This window comes from Mustelus asterias, chromosome 23, assembly GCF_964213995.1.
Source record: "Mustelus asterias chromosome 23, sMusAst1.hap1.1, whole genome shotgun sequence".
NCBI lineage: Eukaryota > Metazoa > Chordata > Chondrichthyes > Carcharhiniformes > Triakidae > Mustelus > Mustelus asterias.
The window spans coordinates 68,661,554-68,682,795 of NC_135823.1; the positions used below are offsets into that span (position 1 = coordinate 68,661,554).

The 21,242-nt window shown below is 43.0% G+C and overlaps 1 protein-coding gene across 1 annotated transcript in view; it reads right to left on the reverse strand.

The window, feature by feature from the left end:
* The window catches only part of snx29 (sorting nexin 29), a 591,176-nt gene that overhangs the window by 444,054 nt on the left and 125,880 nt on the right, over positions 1–21,242 (reverse strand). The window contains exon 12 of the mRNA XM_078240877.1: positions 2,375–2,438. Within this exon, the coding sequence (XP_078097003.1) occupies positions 2,375–2,438 (64 nt within the window). The remainder of the gene's footprint in view (positions 1–2,374; positions 2,439–21,242) is intronic.

A 21,242-nucleotide genomic window follows, 5' to 3' on the forward strand; every position in this document is an offset into this window, starting at 1 on the left:
TCAAATGCATCTACGCAATTCACCTCAACTATCCCTTACGGTAGCAAGTTCCATATTTGTATCACTCATAGAGGTTTACAGCATGGAAACAGGCCCTTCCGCCCAGCTTGTCCATGCTGCCCTTTTGCTTAAACCCCTAAGCTAATCCCAATTGCCCGCATATGGCCCATATCCCTCTATACCCATCTTATCCATGTAACTATCTAAATGCTCTTTAAAAGACAAAATTGTACCCACCTCTATTACTATCTCTGGCAGCTTGTTCAGACACTCACCACCCTCTGTGTGAAAAAATTGCCCTTCTGGACCCTTTTGTATCTCTCCCCTCTCATCTTAAACCTATACCCTCTAGTTTTAGACTCCCCTACTTTTGGGAAAAGATATTGACTATCTAGCTGATCTGTGCCCCTCATTATTTTATAGACCTCTATAAGGTCACCCCTCAGCCTCCTATGCTCCAGAGAAAAAAGTCCCAGTTTATCCAGCCTCTCCTTATAACCCAAACCATCAAGTCCCGGTAGCATCCTAGTAAATCTTTTCTGCACTCTTTCTAGTTCAATAATATCCTTTCTATAATAGGGTGACCAGAACTGCACACAGTATTCCAAGTGTGGCCTTACTCTTTAGATAAAGATGTATCTCCTGAATTTCCTATTGCATTTATCAGAGGCTATCTGACGTTCATGGCACGGCTAGGACAGTATTAGAGTTAAAAGTGTTAGTCAATTTGTTGACAATGAATGTGTGGAATTCACCACCACAGAAAGTAGTTGAGGCCAAAACGTTGTTTGATTTCAAGAATAAATGAAATAAAGCTCTTGGCGCTAAAGGGATCAAGGGATTTTTGGGGGTTGGGGGGGGGGGGTGGTGGGAGAGAAATCAGGATATTGAATTCGATGACCAGTCAAGTTTGAAGGGCCGAGTGGCCTACTCCTGCTTCTAGTTTCTATCTTTCTGTGACAATGAAGATAGCAACACAGGAACAGCAGTGGATTACTCAACCCTTCAAGTCTGTTCTACCATTCAATAGGATCATGGCTCATCTGCATGTTAACTTCATCCATCGACCTTGGTGCCATATCCTTTTATAATTTTCTCTCGCAAAAATCTATCAATTTCAGTTATAAATTATTAACTGAGCAATCATCTTTTTTTGTGAGAGTATTTCACCCTTGCACCAAATCTCATGTCTATAAGCATCACACACAGGTAATTTATTTAGCCAATGTCCTCATTCTTCTACATTAGATTTCCATTACATTTATTCCTAAGATTAATTCAGCCAACCCCCGCATTTCGCAACAAAGAGAAACCCCCCAGTGGAAGCAACATGTAAATAACAAAAAACAAAGAACAAAGAAAATTACAGCACAGGAACAGGCCCTTCAGCCCTCCAGGCCTGCACCGACCATGCTGCCCAACTTAACTAAAACCCCCTACCCTTCCGGGGACCTTCTCCCTCTAATCCCATCCTATTCATGTATTTGTCAAGACGCCATTTTCGTAGCTGCTTCCACTAAATCCTCCAGCAACGAGTTCCACCATCCTCTGTGTAAAAAAACCTGCCTCATACATCTCCTTTAAACCTTGTCCCTCGCACCTTAAGCCTATGCCCTCCAGTAATTGACTCTTCCACCCTGGGAAAAAGCTTCTGACTATCCATTCTGTCCGTGCCCCTCATAATCTTGTAGACTTCTATTAGGTCGTCCCTCAACCCCCGTCGTTCCAGTGAGAACAAACCAAGTTTCTGCAACCTCTCCTCATAGCTAATGCCCTCCCTACCAGGCAACACCCTCTCCAAAGCCTCCACATCCTTCTGGTAGTGTGGTGACCCAGAATTGAACACTATATTCCAAGTGCGGCCTAACTAAGGTTCTATAAAGCTGCAACATGACTTGCCAATTTTTAAACTCAATGCCCCGGCTGATGAAGACAAGCATGCCGTATGCCTTTTTGACTATATTTTCCACCTGCATTGCCACTTTCAGTGATCTGTGTACCTGTACACCCAGATCCCTCTGCCTATCAATACTCTTATCATGACATAATTGCAGAATAGCAAAATAACTTAACCATTGGATCACAAAGTTTAAGCAAGAGAATCAGATTTAGTGACAGAATTCTACAAGTCCTTAACTAACATGGTTTAAATAAAGAGTACAGAAACCACACTTTGTTACTTTCTCAAGTACAATTTTATGAGCACATGAAGAGAAAAAAACAACAGCTTTGTACATAATATCTTACCAAATTTTCCACTATTCCAGTTCATTTGCAAAGGCCAGCAATTACTGCAAGGTTAGGCTTTGATCCATCTATCACTCAATGTGCACTTAACTTACTGCATGGAGAAGATGTCATCTTCAAACAATACCTGTTTTGTTCTTCTAATTCGTCTTTTCTGTTCATCATGGCTACAATGGCTTGACGTAGTTCATCTGAGGAAGTAAACCTTAGGTTAGCAGGCATACTGACAATGTAACTGATGCAAAAGTAATTATTTTCCCATACCACACGTTGCCGAGCCAGGATTGCTGGTGTTTCACTTGTCCCATTACATTCCAAAATTTCACTGAGAATGAATGTGTGCTGGAGGATTGCAAAGAGGCTGAGAAGAAATCCTTTTTCAAAAAGAGAAACAAAACTACCCTGGGGAAATAAAGGTCAACTGCTCGGACATCTTACGCTGGCTGGGGAGAAATGCAGTGGATGTTGCATCTATGCACTTCCAGATCGTCTTTGGCAAGTTACCACAATGGGATTGAAGAGTGGTGAAAATTAAGGAGTACAGATTGAGGAGCAGGGTGAAAAATCAAATAAAAATTAGTTAGAAAGCAGGAACCAGAGAATAGCAGCTCAGGGCAGACCTTCAGAGTGTTTGGAAGTAGATGACAGGATTCCAGTGTTTCATTCAGGGGACATTTCTGTCCCCTGCATACATCTGCGAGACAGATTTGGGCTTGAAAGAATGGTGCAAAAATTTGCAGAGAATACTAAAATAGGAGGAAGAGTAAATAATTCCAAGAACCAAAGGGACTGCAAGAAAGCAAGGTGATGGAATTAGTTAAAAAAAAAGTGGCAAGTGGAATTCGAGGTCAGTTAATGTGAGACCTTACATTTTGATTAAAAAAGGTGTTTAAAGATTTGAAGGTTCAGGATAACAACACATAAAAAGCATTAGCCCCAGTCCGTGAGTTCAATAAAAATAGATTAACTTTTATTTATTTGTGTCACAAGTAGGCTTACATTAACAATGTTATGAAGTTACTGTGAAAGTCCCTTAGTCGCCACACTCCGGCGCCTGTTCGGGTACACTGAGGGAGAATTTAGCATAGCCAATGCACCTGACCAGCACATCTTTCGGACTGTGGGAGGAAACCAGAGCACCCGGAGGAAACCCACGCAGACACGGGGAGAATGTGCAGACTCCGCACAGACAGTGATCCAAGTAGGAATCGAACACAGGTCCCCAGCGCTGTGAGACAGCAGTGCTAACCACTGTGCCACCCACGATTTATAAGACCCCAGTTGAAACATTTGGTGGGACTTTCAGTGCCCCCCGTGGAGTGTTTCCCGGCAGTGCGATCTTCTGGTCCCGCTGTTGTCAATGGAGTTTCCCATTGTATGCATCCCTGTCACCAGGGAAACCGTGAGGAATGGCCTGGTCATCGAATGTGGTTTTGGGCTACGTGTACAGGAAACATGTTGAGACAATAAAGATGCAGATTCACCAAAATGCCATTTAGGAGGAGGAAATACAAATATGAAGACTTGAAAATTGGGGCTATTTTTGTTAGAATAGTGGTGAAGGTGGAGTGATTGATAGAGATGTTTCAACCTATAAAGGGAAAGGACAAGAGTAGATAGAACCTGACCGAGTTCAGTGAGATGGCCTCAAAAAGGATTCTTTTGAATGTAGGACAAATCTCAAGCCAGTCTTTTCCATAACACAGGTTTATTCATAAAACCACAAAGCACAGGCACAGACTCTGCTTTTCCTTCCCCCACACCAATGTAAACCAGTTCTCATATACTTAAGAATAATACTCTCACCTTTCCCCAATTAGTAACAGCTACTTTCACTTACAAACTAAAGCACGCACTTCATTGTAACAGAATTCCAACATTAACAAAGAGGACATAGAGCTAACAATAAATCAAGCGAACAACAGAGAGAAAGTGAAACAAAAACTGAAAATGCTGGAAAATCTCAGCAAGTCTGACAGCATCTGTGGAGAGAGAATGGAGCTGACGTTTCGAGTCAGGATGGCCTTTCCAGCATTTTCCGTTTTTGTTTCAGATTGCAGCAACTGCAGTATTTTGCTTTGATTTAAGATAGAAAGTGAAACATTTTTGCACGCAAGGGCTGGGAATGCAGGACCCAAGTTAGTGATTGAAGCTGACGCCATATCAACATTTAAGAATAGTTAAGTAAGTGGTTGAAAGAAAGGAAAATAAGGGACCTGGAAGCAGTGGGGAGCATGGAATTAAGCCCACTTCGTACTTAGGGGATAAAAACCAACATGGAATGATGTGATTTGATTTATTATTATATTAACATACGGTGAAAAGTATTGTTTCTTGTGCGCAATAGAGACAAAGCATACCATTCATAGAGAAGATAGAATTAGAGGCTGTGCTGGGGACAACTCGCAAGAACTCGCCTCACTCCAGCACCATCGGGACAAAAGTGCCTTTTTTGCCATGTTGTAATTTTAAGTAAGATTACGTTATAAAAAGGAACATTCCTTTTACAACAGGAATGAAATCTTAGCCTGTCCACTACACATATACTTCTCTAATTATCCACACTTCTGTTTGTAAATTGCAGACCGCTAGAGACTACAATTTAATGTGCATCTTCTGTAATTTCATAGAATGCTGCATAATTTCCAGATAATTTCCAGTCTCCCAGGGCTTTGCAATACAGGAGCTTGAAAGAAATTACATTAGCACAAGAGAAAAGGCAACACTAAAGATGCAAATTAATACAAATGATTAACACATGTGCATGCACACACCACTGCAATGAAAAATGTATTATGGGCAATACCAAGCAGGACTTCAATTTCAAACGGTGGTTTTTCCACAAAAGCCTCATTGGTTTTGCAATATGCTAATTAGGTCACAAGTTTAGAAGAGATCGTAAATAGTCTCAGAAGACAGGCATGATTACCTTGAAGAGAAAATAACAGCGAGAAAAAAAATATTTCTTGTAAGAGTATTAATTTTCTTTAACAAAGGCCTACAGATGGAATCAAATATAGTGTCAATATCAACAAAGCTTAATATTACTTACAATGTTTAATTTTTTTATGAACCGTTACTGCAGGCAGAGACAGATGCCTTCCTGGAATTTAGCTATGCTAGGCTTAAGTTATGCAAGAATCAAGCTAACAATCGCTGTGGAACCTCAGAAGTCCTCCACGTCCCAGGAAACTGGAACTGCAGTTCTCCAGAGAGAATGAATGGCAGCAACTCCAATTGCATTCTGATGCGGGGGGCGGGGAGGGGGGTGTCTCTCTTACATGGGATTGGGAGATGTTTTCTTTGACTGATGCCTAAATGATGATGGCTACCCAAGTAGGTCAACTTTGGGGTTGGTTACCCAGTCATCTTCAGTATTGATTTTGGAGCTCGAACCCCAGCCTCTGGTGGCAGGCCCAGTTCTCAGACATTAACATTTGATCTGCAGTTTACTTACGCATTTATAATTCAGACCCACGGGATTAGTTTTGCTTATTGTCGTTGTTTAAATAGGACTATTTTAAGGTCATAGGTTCCAGCGTACTGTGAAACCAGTTTTGCATCAATTCCTGAAAGTGACGTTTCCTTCATGATCGAGAAGCTGTACCATTTCACTAATGATGCTTGAGGTTGGGCCATGGAACGTTTAAAATAATGAATTAGAGATTAATTAATTGAAGAAATTTATTTACTGGATTAAATTTAATTTATGCACATCTTTGACAATTAGAAGCACAAAATTCCTACAGTGTAGAAAGAAGCCATTTGGTCCATCGAGTCTGCACTGACTCTCTAAAGGAACGTCCCACCCAGACCCACCCCTCTGCCTTATCCCCGTAACCCCTGCATTTACCATGGCCAATCCACCTAACCTGCACATGTCTGGGCTAAGTTAAGAGATATCAAACAGGTTAAATAAACTTTAATAGTAAATCAGAGTAGCTATCAATTATATAACAGTGCAATAAATAATCAGATCCATGTGATCTGTGGGTGTAGAGAGCAAGCACTTGTGTATGCTTGTTTGCTTCTCATTTTCAGCCTACACTGCTGGCTCGCAACAATGCACAAAGACAGCCAGATCTTTCCCTGTCCGTACGGACCCATTTTTTTTATTCGTGGGACATGGGCGTCGCTGGCTGACCAGCATTTATTGCCCGTCTCTAATTGCTCTTGGGTGGGCAGTTGAGAGTCAACCACATTTCTGTGGATCTGGAGCCACATGTAGGGCAGACCAGGTAAGGATGGCAGATTTCCTTCGCCAAAGGACACTCATGAACCAGATGAGTTTTTCCGACAATCAACAATGGTTTCATGGTCATCAGTAGATTCTTAATTCCAGATTTTTTTAATGGAATTCAAATTCCACCATCTGCCGTGATAGGATTCGAACCCAGGTCTCCAGAACATTAGCTGAATTTCTGCATTAATAGTCTAGCGATAATACCACTATCGCCTCCCCTTCTCCATGGCAAGTCTTCAGCTGTGCTTTCTCAACGTGACACTGAGAAACTGGATCCCTCGTGGCCCCAGGCTAAAGCTTCAGAAGAACTCAGAAGAGGTTTGGCCCTCAGATATGCAGGCAGGCCAACCAACCAGGACACACCCTGGCACTCTTGAACCAAACTCCCAGATATGGGTGAATAGCTTCACTGTCTTGCAGATACCTCGGGAGAATTGAAGGCTAAGGAGATTAACCCTGACAAAAAGTCTGGAGTGGAATTCAAAGGCAGATTGATGTCGACATGTCATCTTTCCACCAACTCCTGAAACCAAGCCAGAGCCAAATGTAGTGCTTTGCATTTCTTTGGATTCAACCAGGTAGTCACGAAGAGGACTCGACATTTGAGTAGTCTAAGGTCTCCATATATTTTTCCCAGGCTTGCACCCAGGAAAGGACACCACCATTTCACTGCAGTCCATTAATACAACTCAGGAGACAGCAGGTACAAGTGATATGCCCAACTGTGTTAAAGGCTGTCTCCAACAGTGACAAGGAGCATTGTGTCCCACTGGTCAGCTACCATCCACCTCAATAGGGGCAGCCCTTGATCAGAAATGTGCTGACCCATCACCGTCCATCTGTTTCAATAGGTGCTTGGAGCTTAGAATCTCTCTGCTCAACAAGTGGATGGAATCCATTGCATCAGGAAAAACAAACTAAACAAATGAAAAGAAGATGCCAACTCTTCAATTGGCAAGCTGGAATATCAGGATCATGTATATGGAATTGACAGACGTCTTGCAGCTGATCGATAACATGTGCAAGACAGCTGTGATAAACATGGAACTTGATAGGTAGAATATTGACACAGCTTCCCTATGAGAGACCAGGCTCGATGAGAAAGCATCACATTCATCTGGCAGCATAACAGTTCAGAGGAAACAGGTGAGCAAGCTGTAGCCTTTGCTGTAAAGAACTCATTACTTTCAATGTTAGAATACCCCATAAATGGTTCAGAATGCATTCTCTCCAACTGCCTCTCAATTCAAATTGGGTTAGTTAACCTCATGAATAATTATGCTCCAAAGCTGTGCTTGAGAGGTGAAAGACAGACAAGGAGCCTGATATTGTTATCAGCAGAATACCCAAGTCAGAACCATCTTTACCTATTGGGGAATTTCAACGCAAGAGTAGGGACTGACCATGAGGCATGGTCCTCCTGCCTTGGGCATCATGGGCTGGGAAAGATAAATGAGAATGGACAGAGACTACCTGAGTTTGGCTGCTACCAGGAGCCTTCTTTCAGAACAAACCATGTGACAAGGCATCCTGGAGACATCGCAGGCGGAATTTTACCGTCCCGTCCGCCACGGGAATTGGAGCGTGCGGGACACAGACCATGCAAAAGTCAGGCGGGATTTTCTGATTTTGGGGCGAGCAGGCTGGAAACTTCCTCCCCCAAGATCAGGGCATTAGCATCACCAGGACCTGATCATCACCAGACACCATTCTCTGAACAGCATTCTCAACACAGTCTACCACATCGCTGTCCATGATAATGCAGTGGTTGGTAAATTGATGGAGAAGATCCTGAGAGGCAGGATTTATGAACATTTGGAGAGGTATAATATGATTAAGAATAGTCAGCATGGCTTTCTCAAAGGCAGATCATGCCTTACGAGCCTAGAACATAGAACATTACAGCGCAGTACAGGCCCTTCGGCCCTCGATGTTGCGCCGACCAGTGAAACCTATCTAAAGCCCATCTAACCTACACTATTCCAATATCATCCATATGTTTATCCAATAACCATTTGAATGCCCTTAATGTTGATGAGTCCACTACTGCTGCAGGCAGGGCAATCCACGCCCTTACTATTCTCTGAGTAAAGAACCTACCTCTCACATCTGTCCTTTATCTATCACCCCTCAATTTAAATCTATGTCCCCTCGTGTTAGCCATCACCATCCGAGGAAAAAGGCTCTCACTATCCACCCTATCTAATCCTCTGATCATCTTATATGCCTCTATTAAGTCACCTCTTAACCACCTTCTCTCTAACGAAAACAACCTCAAGCCCCTCAGCCTTTCCTCATATGATTTTCCCACCATACCAGGCAACATCCTGGTAAATCTCCTCTGCACCCTTTCCAACACTTCCACATCCTTCCTATAATGCGGCGACCAGAACTGTCAGCAATACTCCAAGTGCGGCTGCACCAGAATTTTGTACAGTTACAACATGACCTCCTGGCTCCGAAACTCAATCCCTCTACCAATAAAAGCTAACACATCGTACGCCTTCTTAACAACCCTATCAACCTGGGTGCCAACTTTCAGGGATCTATGCACATGGACACCCAGATCCCTCTGTTCATCCACACTACCAAGTATCTTACCATTAGCCCAGTACTCTGTATTCCTGTTACTCCTTCCAAAGTGAATCACTTCGCACTTTTCCGCATTAAACTCCATTTGCCACCTCTCAGCCCAGCTCTGCAGCTTATCTATGTCCCTCTTTACCTGCCACTTCCCTCCACACTGTCCACAACTCCAACGACTTTAGTGTCATCCGCAAATTTACTAACCCATCCTTCTATGCCCTCATCCAGGTCATTAATAAAAATGACAAACAGCAGTGGCCCTAAAACAAATCCTTGCGGTACACCACCAGTAACTGAACTACAGGATGAATATTTCCCATCAACCACCACCCTCTGTCTTCTTTCAGCTAGCCAATTCCTGATCCAAACCACTAAATCACCCTCAATCCCATGTGTCCGTATTTTCTGCAAAAGCTTACCATCAAGCTTACTGCAAAGCTTACTTATCAAATGCCTTGCTGAAATCCATATACACCACATCAACCGCTTTACCCTCATCCACCTCTTTGGTCACCTTCTCAAAGAACTCAATAAGGTTTGTGAGGCACGACCTACCCTTCACAAAACCATGCTGACTATCCCTAATCAAATTATTCCTTTTCAGGTGATTATAAATCCTATCTCTTATAATCCTTTCCAAAACTTTGCCCACAACAGAAGTAAGGCTCACCGGTCTATAATTACCAGGGTTGTCCCTACTCCCCTTTTTGAACAAGGGGACAACATTTGCTATCCTCCAGTCTTCTGGCACTGTTCCAGTATGTGGAGATGCCGGCGTTGGACTGGGGTAAACACAGTAAGAAGTTTAACAACACCAGGTTAAAGTCCAACAGGTTTATTTGGTAGCAAAAGCCACACCTTTTGCTTTTGCTACCAAATAAACCTGTTGGACTTTAACTTGGTGTTGTTAAACTTCTTACTGTTCCAGTAGACAATGACGACCCAAAGATCAAAGCCAAAAGACCCTATCGAATCCGATCAAACATCAAAGCCAAAAGCCTGATTGAATTTTTTGAGGATGTGACTAAACACATTGATGAAGGAAGAGCATAGTATATATGGACTTCAGCAAGGCATTTGATAAGGTGCCCCATGCAAGGCTCATTGATAAAAGTGAGGGGGCATGGGATCCAAGGGGACATTGCTTTGTGGATCCAGAACTGGCTTGCCCACAGAAGGCAAAGAGTAGTTATAGGTGGGTCATATTCTGCATGGAGGTCGGTCACCAGTGGAGTGCCCCAGGGATCTGTTCTGGGACCCTTACTCTTTTTGATTTTTATAAATGGCCTGGATGAGGAGGTGGAGGGATGGGTTGGTAAGTTTGCTGATGACACAAAGGTTGTGGGAGGTGTTGTGGATAGTGTGGAGGGATATCAGAAGTTGCAGCGAGACATTGATAGGATGCAAGACTGGGCGGAGAAGTGGCAGATGGAGTTCAACCCAGATAAGTGTGAGGTGGTTCATTTTGGCAGGTCAAATAGGATGGCGGAATATAATATTAATGGTAGGACTCTTGGCAGAGTGGAACATCAGAAGGATCTTGGGGTCCGAGTTCATAGGACACTCAAAGCAGCTGTGCAGGTTGAGGCTGTGGTTAAGAAGGCGTATGGTGTACTGGCCTTCATCAATCGAGGAATTGAGTTTAGGAGTTGTGAGATAATGTTGCAACTATATAAGGCCCTGGTCAGACCACACTTGGAGTACTGTGCTCAGTTCTGGTCGCCTCATTACAGGATGTGGAAGCCATAGAAAGGGTGCAGAGGAGATTTACAAGGATGTTGCCTGGGTTGGGGAGCATGCCTTATGAGGGTAGTTGAGTGAGCTCGGCCTTTTCTCCTTGGAGAGACGAAGGATGAGGGGTGACCTGATAGAGGTGTATAAGATGTTGAGAGGTATGGATCGAGTGGATAGTCAGAGGCTTTTTCCCAGGGCTGAAATGGTTGCCACAAGAGGGCACAGGTTTAAGGTGCTGGGGAGTAAATACAGAGGAGATGTCAGGGGTAAGTTTTTCACTCAGAGGGTGGTGGGTGCGTGGAATGGGCTGCCAGCAACTATGGTGGAGACGAATTCGATAGGGTCTTTTAAGAGACTTTTAGATAAGTATATGGAACTTAGTAAGATAGAGGGTTATAAGTAAGCCTAGTAATCGCGAAGGTAGGGACATGTTCGGCACAACTTTGTGGGCTGAAGGGCCTGTATTGTCCTGTAGTTTTTCTATGTTTCTATGTTTCTAACAAACAAGCAGCAAAAACAGCAAATGCTGACTGATTTGAGACTAATATCACGTGATGGAATTTATAATTGAAGCCAAACAATCTGTTCTCATTAATTACAACAGAGATCCAAGTGAGAAGATTGAATGCACTAAGAACATGTAAAGTCCAACAGACTGTTCACCAATGACTACTGGTTACAACTTGCCAGAATGTCCAGATGTCTTTCGACACGGAATGTCAGGGACACGTATTAAGGGATCAAAAAGGCAACCGGTCCAGCAGCAAATTAAACAGCTTCATTGCAAAAGAAGGCATGGGAGATCATCACTGACATTTGGAAGGATGGGTGGAACACCACCTTAGTTGTACTCTAGGGAGAACACAGTCACCGAAGAAGCTCTAAATACCAGAGAAAGCTTGCCTATCAGGGCAGTGCTGGTTATTTAACCCAGTGGAGGAGCTTAGCAAAATTACTGATTCACTTGTCATGGCAAAGAACCAGGTGCTCATGTTATACTGCCTGAACTCATCAAGCATAAGAAACAGGCACTCCAGCGGCATCAGCGTGAACTTTTCCATCTCTGCAGAGGATTGGGGGGGGCGGGGTCGGGCAGGCAATCCCCAAGGATGTGTGAATTGCAAAGATTATGACCCTGGATAAGAACAAGGGGGACCACAGCAATTGCAACAAGTATTGAGTCATTTTCCTGCTGAGCACCGTGGGGTAAGTATTTGCCTGTTTTGCACTTGTCAGACTAAAGATGCTGGCTGAACACATATATCCCAGATCCCTGTGTGGTTTCAGCATTGGGAGATCTACAGTCGACATGACCTTCTCAGTCCAGCAGCTGCAAGAGGAATGCCGTGGACAAAGGTGGCCATGATATATTGTCTTCATCAACCTCACCAAGGCATTTGACCATGTGAGCAGAGGCGGTCTATTTAAGCTGCTGGAGGAATTTGGACGCCTGCTGAATCTGCTCAATGTGACCTCTGCACCATGACAACATAACGGGTAAGGACAGCTGTGATGGGGCAACAACAGAATCCATTGTGTCCTAGCACCAACAGTCACTGGCATATTCTTCACTTTGCTGCTGTCACATGCCTTCAGGCAAGTACAGAGAGTGTTTGCTTATATACCAGAACTGACAGAAACTTTGCTTACCTTAGATCTAAGACAAAGGTGTCCTTATCAGATGCTAATATTTGGCATTGACGATGCCACACTAACATTCCATGCCGAGGAACACCTTTAGCAGCAAATGGACAAACTCATGACTGTAGAGTTTGGCTGATCACCAGGGTCAGGAAGACAAATATCATGGCTCAGGATGTTGTCATGCTGTCTTCGATCAGCATTGACAATTTGACGCTGGGGCTGTTAGAGTCACAGAGTCATAGACTCTATGACTCTGACAGTCCCCTGCGTCAAATTGACGCTGGGGACTGTTGATAGCTTCACAAACTTGGGCTCCACAATCACCAGCAATCTGTCACTTGATGTTGGACTCAACATACACATCGCAAAAGCTGCAGCTGTTATGTCCAAGCTGAGTAACAGAACGTGGAACAACAACCTGTCTGAGAACACCAAACCGTGAGTCTTATCTAACCTGCATCTTCAGCGCGTTCCTCTACAGTGGGGAGATATGAGCAACATACACTACAAGGACAAAATGCTAAACAGTTTCCACCTTTCCTGCCTCATACGTATCTACAGCAGGACAAGATCATCAACTCAGAGGTCCGACATTCCATCAGCATACACTCACTGCTAAATCAACGACATCCTTGCTGGCTCAGTCATATTTATTGGATGGATGACGGGTATATACCCTGTACAGTAACTGGCAATAAGGTCACGACTTCTTTGGCATCCATACCTCCGCTACAAGGACACCTGCAGGTGAGATATGAAGATGGTGGACACTGACACTGATAACTGGGAGACAGTCGCTGAAAGTTGTGACCTCTGGGGGCTGACTGCTTGGAAGGGCATTGAAAGAGGCTAATGAAAACAAAAAGCTCAACTGACTGAGATGAGGATCCAGAGAAAACAGCGGCCAGCAAATCAGGTACCTTCTCACCTCACTGTCTTCCTCTGCAACAAATGCAGCAGAGATTGCTATACCAGAGTGGGACTCCTGACCAGAAAGCTGCCACTGTATTAAGTGTACTAGAAATAGTTAATAAAGCATCCATTTCCCTTTTTGCAAAACATTTCAGTTTACTGGTCCCTAGTTTGACAAATTCTGTCCCTCTCTGACCTATCATCCTCCTATTTCTGTCACAGTGTCAAATGGAATTGAATTACAATGCATGTAATGCAAGCATTAGCAAACAAGTTCTTTGGCTAACAGTAAAAAAAGCTGAACTCATTGGGGAAAATCAGAGCTATTGTCCCAGGAAATCACAAATGTGCTACAATGAATGATGCTATCTGCTTTACATCGGAGATTGTTTTTGCATGCTTATAGATTGCTCTTCAGGAAAACAAAGTCAATCCATTTTACAGTTCCAAAATACAGCTAAATAGAAAATTCAGAAACAGTACTTCAAGTTAAAATACAATTACACCTGCAAACCTTCATCAATTTCCAGATTAGCAAACAAACACAACAGACCCCTCATTACTTTGAATAGGATAGTCTGCTATTTCCATCGTGCAGGCATTAGCAATTTAAATTGGTAACCAGCTGAACAATATTTGAAACTGTCAAAAGCAAATTCACATACTTGTGACAATGACAAATGAATGGGTACAAGCAAACACATACAATGAATTCCACTCAAGTTTTCAAGTTTCCTGACATTATTTTTCCAAAGCAATTCTTTTTAGTGCGTGCTCATTAATTTATCTGAGAGTCACTTTTCGTGAATTTCAACTGTCAGTTTACATGCAATTTCTATCCATATCTACATTCCATCACCCTGTTCTTGTTGCACAAGACAGATGGAAGTGTTTGCAGCTTCCTCCAAATGGGCAATATAATCAACATTTCGACAAAATTGCAGCAGCCATCAGTCTGGGAAGTGACAGCCTCATTTTGCTATTGTACTGCAAAAAGAATATCTTGAACATTTCCTGAAACACACTATTCTTCTGCAGTGAAACTCCAGAAATTTGGCAGATTTGTGGACTTAATTCATTACATCAAGAGGAGAAGAGGACCTGGCAGATAAACAGAGACATTTCTACACCATAATAAACAAATATTCTAATCTCATTACCATGGCCTCACGAACAAGCTTTCCAGGACAATGTCACAATGAGGATAAAGTACACATTGCTAAATTAACTTGCAAATATTTTGCTGAGTTTTGAAGTTAAAATTGAAGAAAATGTTCAAGTCAAGAGAGGCAGAGCAAAATTTAACTAGATTACTGAACCTTACAAAGAATAAAAATTGTAAGCCCACATGATTTGGCAAAGATTTTTCCAAGATTGCATTTATTTCCTAAATCTGATCTGCCTTCCACTGACCAGAGCCAGACTGTTGAGTTCCTCAGAGTGAAGATTACATATTTTCCCTTGGTACATTCCATCATTGTGCCTGCCATAGATCTCACCACATACTTAAAGTAAGTTAGGATGGTTTCAAATATTTGTGTCTGGCTGTATCCTCAATCTACTTCTACTTAAAGTCTAGTACATTTGCTGTTAGGAGACACTATTATGTAGAAAAGTTCCTCTTTGATTTGATTTATTATTGTCACATGTCTTAGTATACAGTGAAAAGTATTGTTTCTTGCGCGCTGTACAGACAAAGCATACCGTTCATAGAAAAGGAAAGAAGAGAGTGCAGAATGTAGTGTTACAGTCATAGCTAGGGTGTAGAGAAAGATCAACTTAATGCAAGGTAGGTCCATTCAAAAGTCTGATTGCAGCAGAGAAGAAGCTATTCTTGAGTTGGTTGGTACATGACCTCAGACTTTTGTATCTTTTTCCCCAATGGAAGAATGTCCAGTGTGTGTGGGGTCCTTGATTATGCTGGCTGCTTTTCCGAAGCAGCGGGAAGTGTGGACAGAGTGGGAGGCTGGTTTGACAGGACATGTAGACAGGATGGGAGGCTGGTTTGGGTGATGGACTGGGCTTCATTCACAACCCTTTGCAGTTTTTTTTGAGGTCTTGGACAGAGCAGGAGCCATACCAAGCTGTGATTCAACCAGAAAGAATGTTTTGTATGGAGCATCTGTAAAAGCTGCTGAGAGTCGGAGCTGACATGCCAAATTTCCTTAACCTCCTGAGAAAGTAGAGGTGTTGATGGGCTTTCTTAATTATAGCACCAGCTTAGAGGGACCAGGACAGGTTGTTGGTGATCTGAACACCTAGAAATTTGAAGCTCGAAGTTCTCTGGAACTAGGGAGTCAGATTCAACGATTCCATTAATGGCAGCATCACTAAATCATTGTATTCATTAAAAAGCGGGGATCAGAGGCTTCAGTCAAATGCTTGCAGTAATTTTCGTGTTGTTATCAGGCTAATTTATAATTTCAGAAAGTCCCTGCATTTCATTAGACCAAAGGAGGGCTTCACTGTCATATTTTTCCATTTCATTTTCTCTTTTGTATCAGGAGATGCCCAAGAAAGAACAACTGAACTCTGACCAGTGTGTTTCCAAGAATCATTCACCCAAGTAAATTACTACCATTCTTCTAAACTTCAAAATAAAAGTCCAATGTACTCAGCCTCTCATCACTGGACAAATCCCCCATCCCAAGAAACAATCCAGTGAATCTTTGCTTCCACTTCCAATACGAGTGTAACATTCCTTAAATGTGAGGCCAAAACTGCACAACCTACACCAAGTTTAGACTCACCTAAGTCTTGTACAATTGTAGCAAGACTTTCTTATTCTTGTATTCCATTCCCCATACAATAATGTCATTGCCTTCCTAATTGCTTGCTGTACCTGCATGCTGACATCGTATTCCTTGTACAAGTACAGGCAAGTCATCTCCCTGATCATCAAAGAACAAAGAAAATTACAGCACAGGAACAGGCCCTTCAGCCCTCCAAGCCTGCACCGACCATGCTGCCTGACTTAACTAAAAACCCCTACCCTTCCGGGGACCATATCCCTCTATTCCCATCTCATTCATGTACTTGTCAAGACGCCCCTTAAAAGTCACTCCTGTATCCGCTTCCACTACTTCCCCCGGCAACGAGTTCCAGGCACCCACCATTCTCTGTGTAAAAAGTCTGCCTCGTACATCTCTTTTAAAACTTGCCCCTTGCACTTTAAACCTGTGCCCCCTAGTAATTGACTCTTCCACCCTGGGAAAAAGCTTCTGACTATCCACTCTGTCCATGCCTCTCATAATCTTGTAGACTTCTATCAGGTCTCCCCCTCAACCTCCATCGCTCCAGTGAGAACAAACCAAGTTTCTCCAACCTCTCCTCATAGCTAATGCCCTCCATACCAGGCAACATCCTGGTAAATCTTTTCTGCAACCTCTCCAAAGCCTCCTCATCCTTCTGGTAGTGTGGCGACTCCTTCTGGTAGTGTGGCGACAACATTGACAGGTTTCACATCTTTTTAAAAATATTCTGCTTTTCTGTTCTTCCTACTAAAGTCAATTACTTCACATTATACTCCATCTGCCACCTCGTTTCCCATTCACTCAATCTCTTTGCAGCCTCTTTATGTCCTCCTCACAGCTTACATTTCCACCTAAGCAAAGTCAGCAAAATTAGATATATTACTTGCAATCTCTTCATCTATGTAATTAACATATATTGTAAGCAACTGAGATCCCAGCACTGATCTTTGCAACACTTCACAATTTTTTTTGATTTATTAGTGTCACAAGTAGGCTTGCATTAACACAGCAATTAAGTTACTGTGAAAATCCCTTAGTCGCCGCACTCCAGCACTGGTTTGGGTACACTGAGAATTTAGCATGGCCAAATGCACCAAACTAGCACATCTTTCAGCCTATGGGAGGAAACCGGAACACCAGGAGAAACCGACGCAGATACAATGGGACAAAGTGAAAGAACAAAGAAAAGTACAGCACAGGAACAGACTCTTTAGCTCTCCAAGCCTATGCCAATGATGCCCGCCCTAACTTAACTACAAAAAAAGCCTTCTGTCAGTCCATATCCCCCTATTCACATACCCATCCAGATGACTGTTAAATGATGCTAATGTGCCTGCTTCCACCAATCCTTTGGCAGCGCATTCCAGGCACCCATCACTCTCTACTTCCCCCGCACATCTCCCCTTTCACCTTGAACCTGTGCCCCTTGTAATTGCCACTTCCACCCTGGGAATAAGCCTCTGACTATCCACCCTGTCTATGCCTCTCACAATTTTGTAGACCTCTAACTGGTCTCCGCTCAACCTCTGTCTTTCCAGTGAAAACAATCCTAGTTTATTCAACCCCTCCTCGAGATCAGGCAACATCCTGGTGAACATTCTTTGCACTCTTTCCAAAGCTTCCACGTATGTTCTATGTTCTATGTCCTTCTGCTAGTGTGGTGACCAGAACTGCACGCAATACTCCAAATGTGGCTTAACCAAGATTTTATATAGCTGCAACTTGATTTCCCAACTCTTGTACTCAGTGCCCCAGCTGATGAAGGCAAGCATGCCATATGCGTTCTTAATCACCTTGCCCACCTGTAATGCCATTTTTAGGGAACTGTGGACCTGCACGCCCAGATCCCTCTGGATGTTCATGCTCCTAAGGGTTCTGCCGTTTACAGTATAATTCATACCTAAATTTAGTCCTCCAAAATGTATCACCTCGCATTTGCCCAGATTAAACTCCAAGTACCATTTCTGTGCCCAAGTCTCCAATCTATCTACATCCTGTTGTATTCTCTGACAATCCCCGGCACTATTAGCAACTCCACCAATCTTCATGTCATCCACGGGGAGAACGTGCAAACTGCGCACAGACGGTGACCCAAGTCGGGAATCGAACCCAGGTCCCTGGCGCAGTGAGGCAGCAGTGCTAACCACTGTGCCACCATGCTGCCCATGTACAGCCTAAGTAAGAAGTTTAACAACACCAGGTTAAAGTCCAACAGGTTTATTTGGTAGCAAAAGCCACACAAGCTTTCGGAGCTCTAAGCCCCTTCTTCAGGTGAGTCCACATCATGTACAGCCTGCCAACTTGAAAATGCCCCATTTCCCTCCTCTCCTGCCAATTAACTGGTGGTGCCAAGGATCTGGGTTCAATTCCGGCCTCGAGTGGATGTCTGTGCGGAGTTTGCACATTCTCCCCGTGTCTGCGTGGGTTTCCTCCTGGTGCTCCGGCTTCCTCCCACAGTCCAAAGATATGTAGGTTAAGTGGATTGGCCCTGGTAAATTGCCCCTTAGTTTCAGGGTAATTAGCAGGGTAAATATGTTGGGTACTATGAACCAATCCTGTATCCATACTATTTATAATCACCTCTAATTCCATACTTGATTATCTTGCATATTAGCCTTTTATGCGATAGCTTATCAAATGCTCTTTAGAAATAGAAATATATCACATCTCCTGGTTCCTCTTTATTCATCCTATTGGTTACATCTTCAAAAAACTCTTAATTAATTTGTTAAACGGGGCTTCCCTTTTATAAAACCACGTTTACTCATTACTAGGCTCATCTACGCTCGTTAGAAGTGACACACATTCATTAGCAGTGACCTGTTCTCTGCAAGCCAAAGGAATATGTTCAAGCCCTTTTTTGAATTACCCAGGAAGTAAATTCCCCATTGGTTTCTCCATGGCAACACCTCAGCTCGAGCTAACTTCCCAGCCAATCAGCATCCTTTTGTCCTGCAGTACTAATCGTTGTGCCTGTTTGAGATTTGGCATTCTTGTATTTGTCCCAATGAGAGCAGGACAAAAAGCTCAAGCAATAAATCTCTCTTTTCAGCAATATTCAAATTATTCTTAAATTATTTATTTGATATGTTAATCATAGAATCCCGACAGTGCAGAAGGAGGCCATTCGGCCCATCAAGTCTGCACTGACCACAATCCCACACAGGCCCTATCCCCATAACCCTACTTATTTACTCTACTAACCCCCCGACATTAAGAGGCAATTTAGCATGGCCAGTCAACCCAACCCGCGCATCTTTGGAGTGTAGGAGGAAAGTGGAGCACCCGAAAGAAACCCACACAGACACAGGGAGAACATGCCGACTCCACACAGACAGTAACCCAAGCCAGAAATCGAACACAGATCCCTGGCGCTGTGAGGCAGCAGTGCTAACCACTGCGCTACCATGCCGCCCCAATTAGCTTTCTTGTATGTCTTATATTTATTCCCCCATATTCTGGACTCAACGCGTAGAGAGTTTCTCCACAATCTTCCATTATAACCCATCATAAATTCAAAAACCTCAATAACGTTTCCTCTTAGTCTTCAGTTTGATGCAGGAAAGATCCCCAACCTGCTCAATCTTTTCTAATAGATGCATTGACTTAATTCTGGTGACAGACTGGTAAATCTTTTCTGCGTTTCTCCAACCCCAGCCCGTGAAATGTCAAGTGGCCATCCCGCAACAGCCATTACTTACTTTTTAAAAGAAGTAATCGGATATATTTGTCATCATTTTTATGCAAACCCTGCATTTCATTTCTCATTTGCACTGAATGTAGAAATGTGTTGCTATGCAACAAGATACCCAACTTACTGTCATCTTCAATCAGTTCCCTTTTAGCATGTCCAATCTAAAATAAACCAAAATGAACAACAGCATGGCTGACGAATGTGTTTGCTCCACTTCTGACTTCCCTCTCTGTTAAATCTCTCTCAAAATTATGCATAAAGTTAGTCAGGAATATAGCAGTTTTCTAACAAAGCCAGACACCTTTTGAACAGACGACACAAGATGTATCTTCTCATAATTCTCAGAGTCAGATGAGAGAGAGGACAGCAGAAGAAATATTTCAGAAAATATCAGCGATGATTCTCAGGATTAAATAAAACGTTTTTTATATTATTTATAAGATCACTGGTCTGACAATAAAACTTTACTGTGTGAAAAGCCAATATTAGAATTTAAAGTTGCGAATAATAGGGAATCATGACCACAAACCTGCTCCCTGATAGTCTATGACTAGAACTTCATAGATACACAGGATAGTTAGCACAGAAACAGGCCATTCAGTCCATCACATTCATGCTAGTGTTGATGCTGTCCTTGAGCATCCTCCCATTCTTCTTCATTCGACTCTATCAAAATAACTTTCTACCTTCTTCTCCCTCATGTTTAATGAGCTGTCCCTTAAATGTATCCATGCCAGCCACCTCAACTACTCCTCATCATACTGAGTTCCAGTTGTCACCACTCTATGGAAAGAAATTTGTTCCAAATGCCCTATTTCATGTTTTACAAAGTAGGTTTTCTCTACCAAATTTGGAAAATCATAGCAGTTTTCTAATTAAGACTATAGCATACTCCTATAGAATAGTGGGTGACATGGTGGCACAGTGGCTAGCACTGCTGCCTCATAGCCAGGATGTGGAGATGCCGATGTTGGACTGGGGTAAGCACAGTAAGAAGTCTCACAACACCAGGTTAAAGTCCAACCTATTGGACTTTAACCTGGTGTTGTGAGACTTCTTAGTGTGCCTCACAGCGCCAGGGACCTGGGTTCGATTCCTGGCTTGGGTCGCTGTCTGTGCAGGGAGTCTGCACGTTCTCCCCGTTTCTGTGTGGGTTTCCTCTCGGTGCTCCTGTTTCCTCCCACAGTCCAAAGATGTACGGGTTAGGTTGATTGGCCATGCTAAATTGCCCCTTAGCATCAGGGGGATTAGTAGGGCAAATAAATGATGTTACGTGGATAGGCCTGGGTGGGATTGTTGTCAGTGCAGGCTCAATGGGCAGAATAGCTTCCTTCTGCATTGTAGGGATTCTATGAATACACTCCTTGACTTTGCAGAATTTAAAAGCTTCAGAGAGAATGATACCCCATGTAAAATAGCTCATCCGACA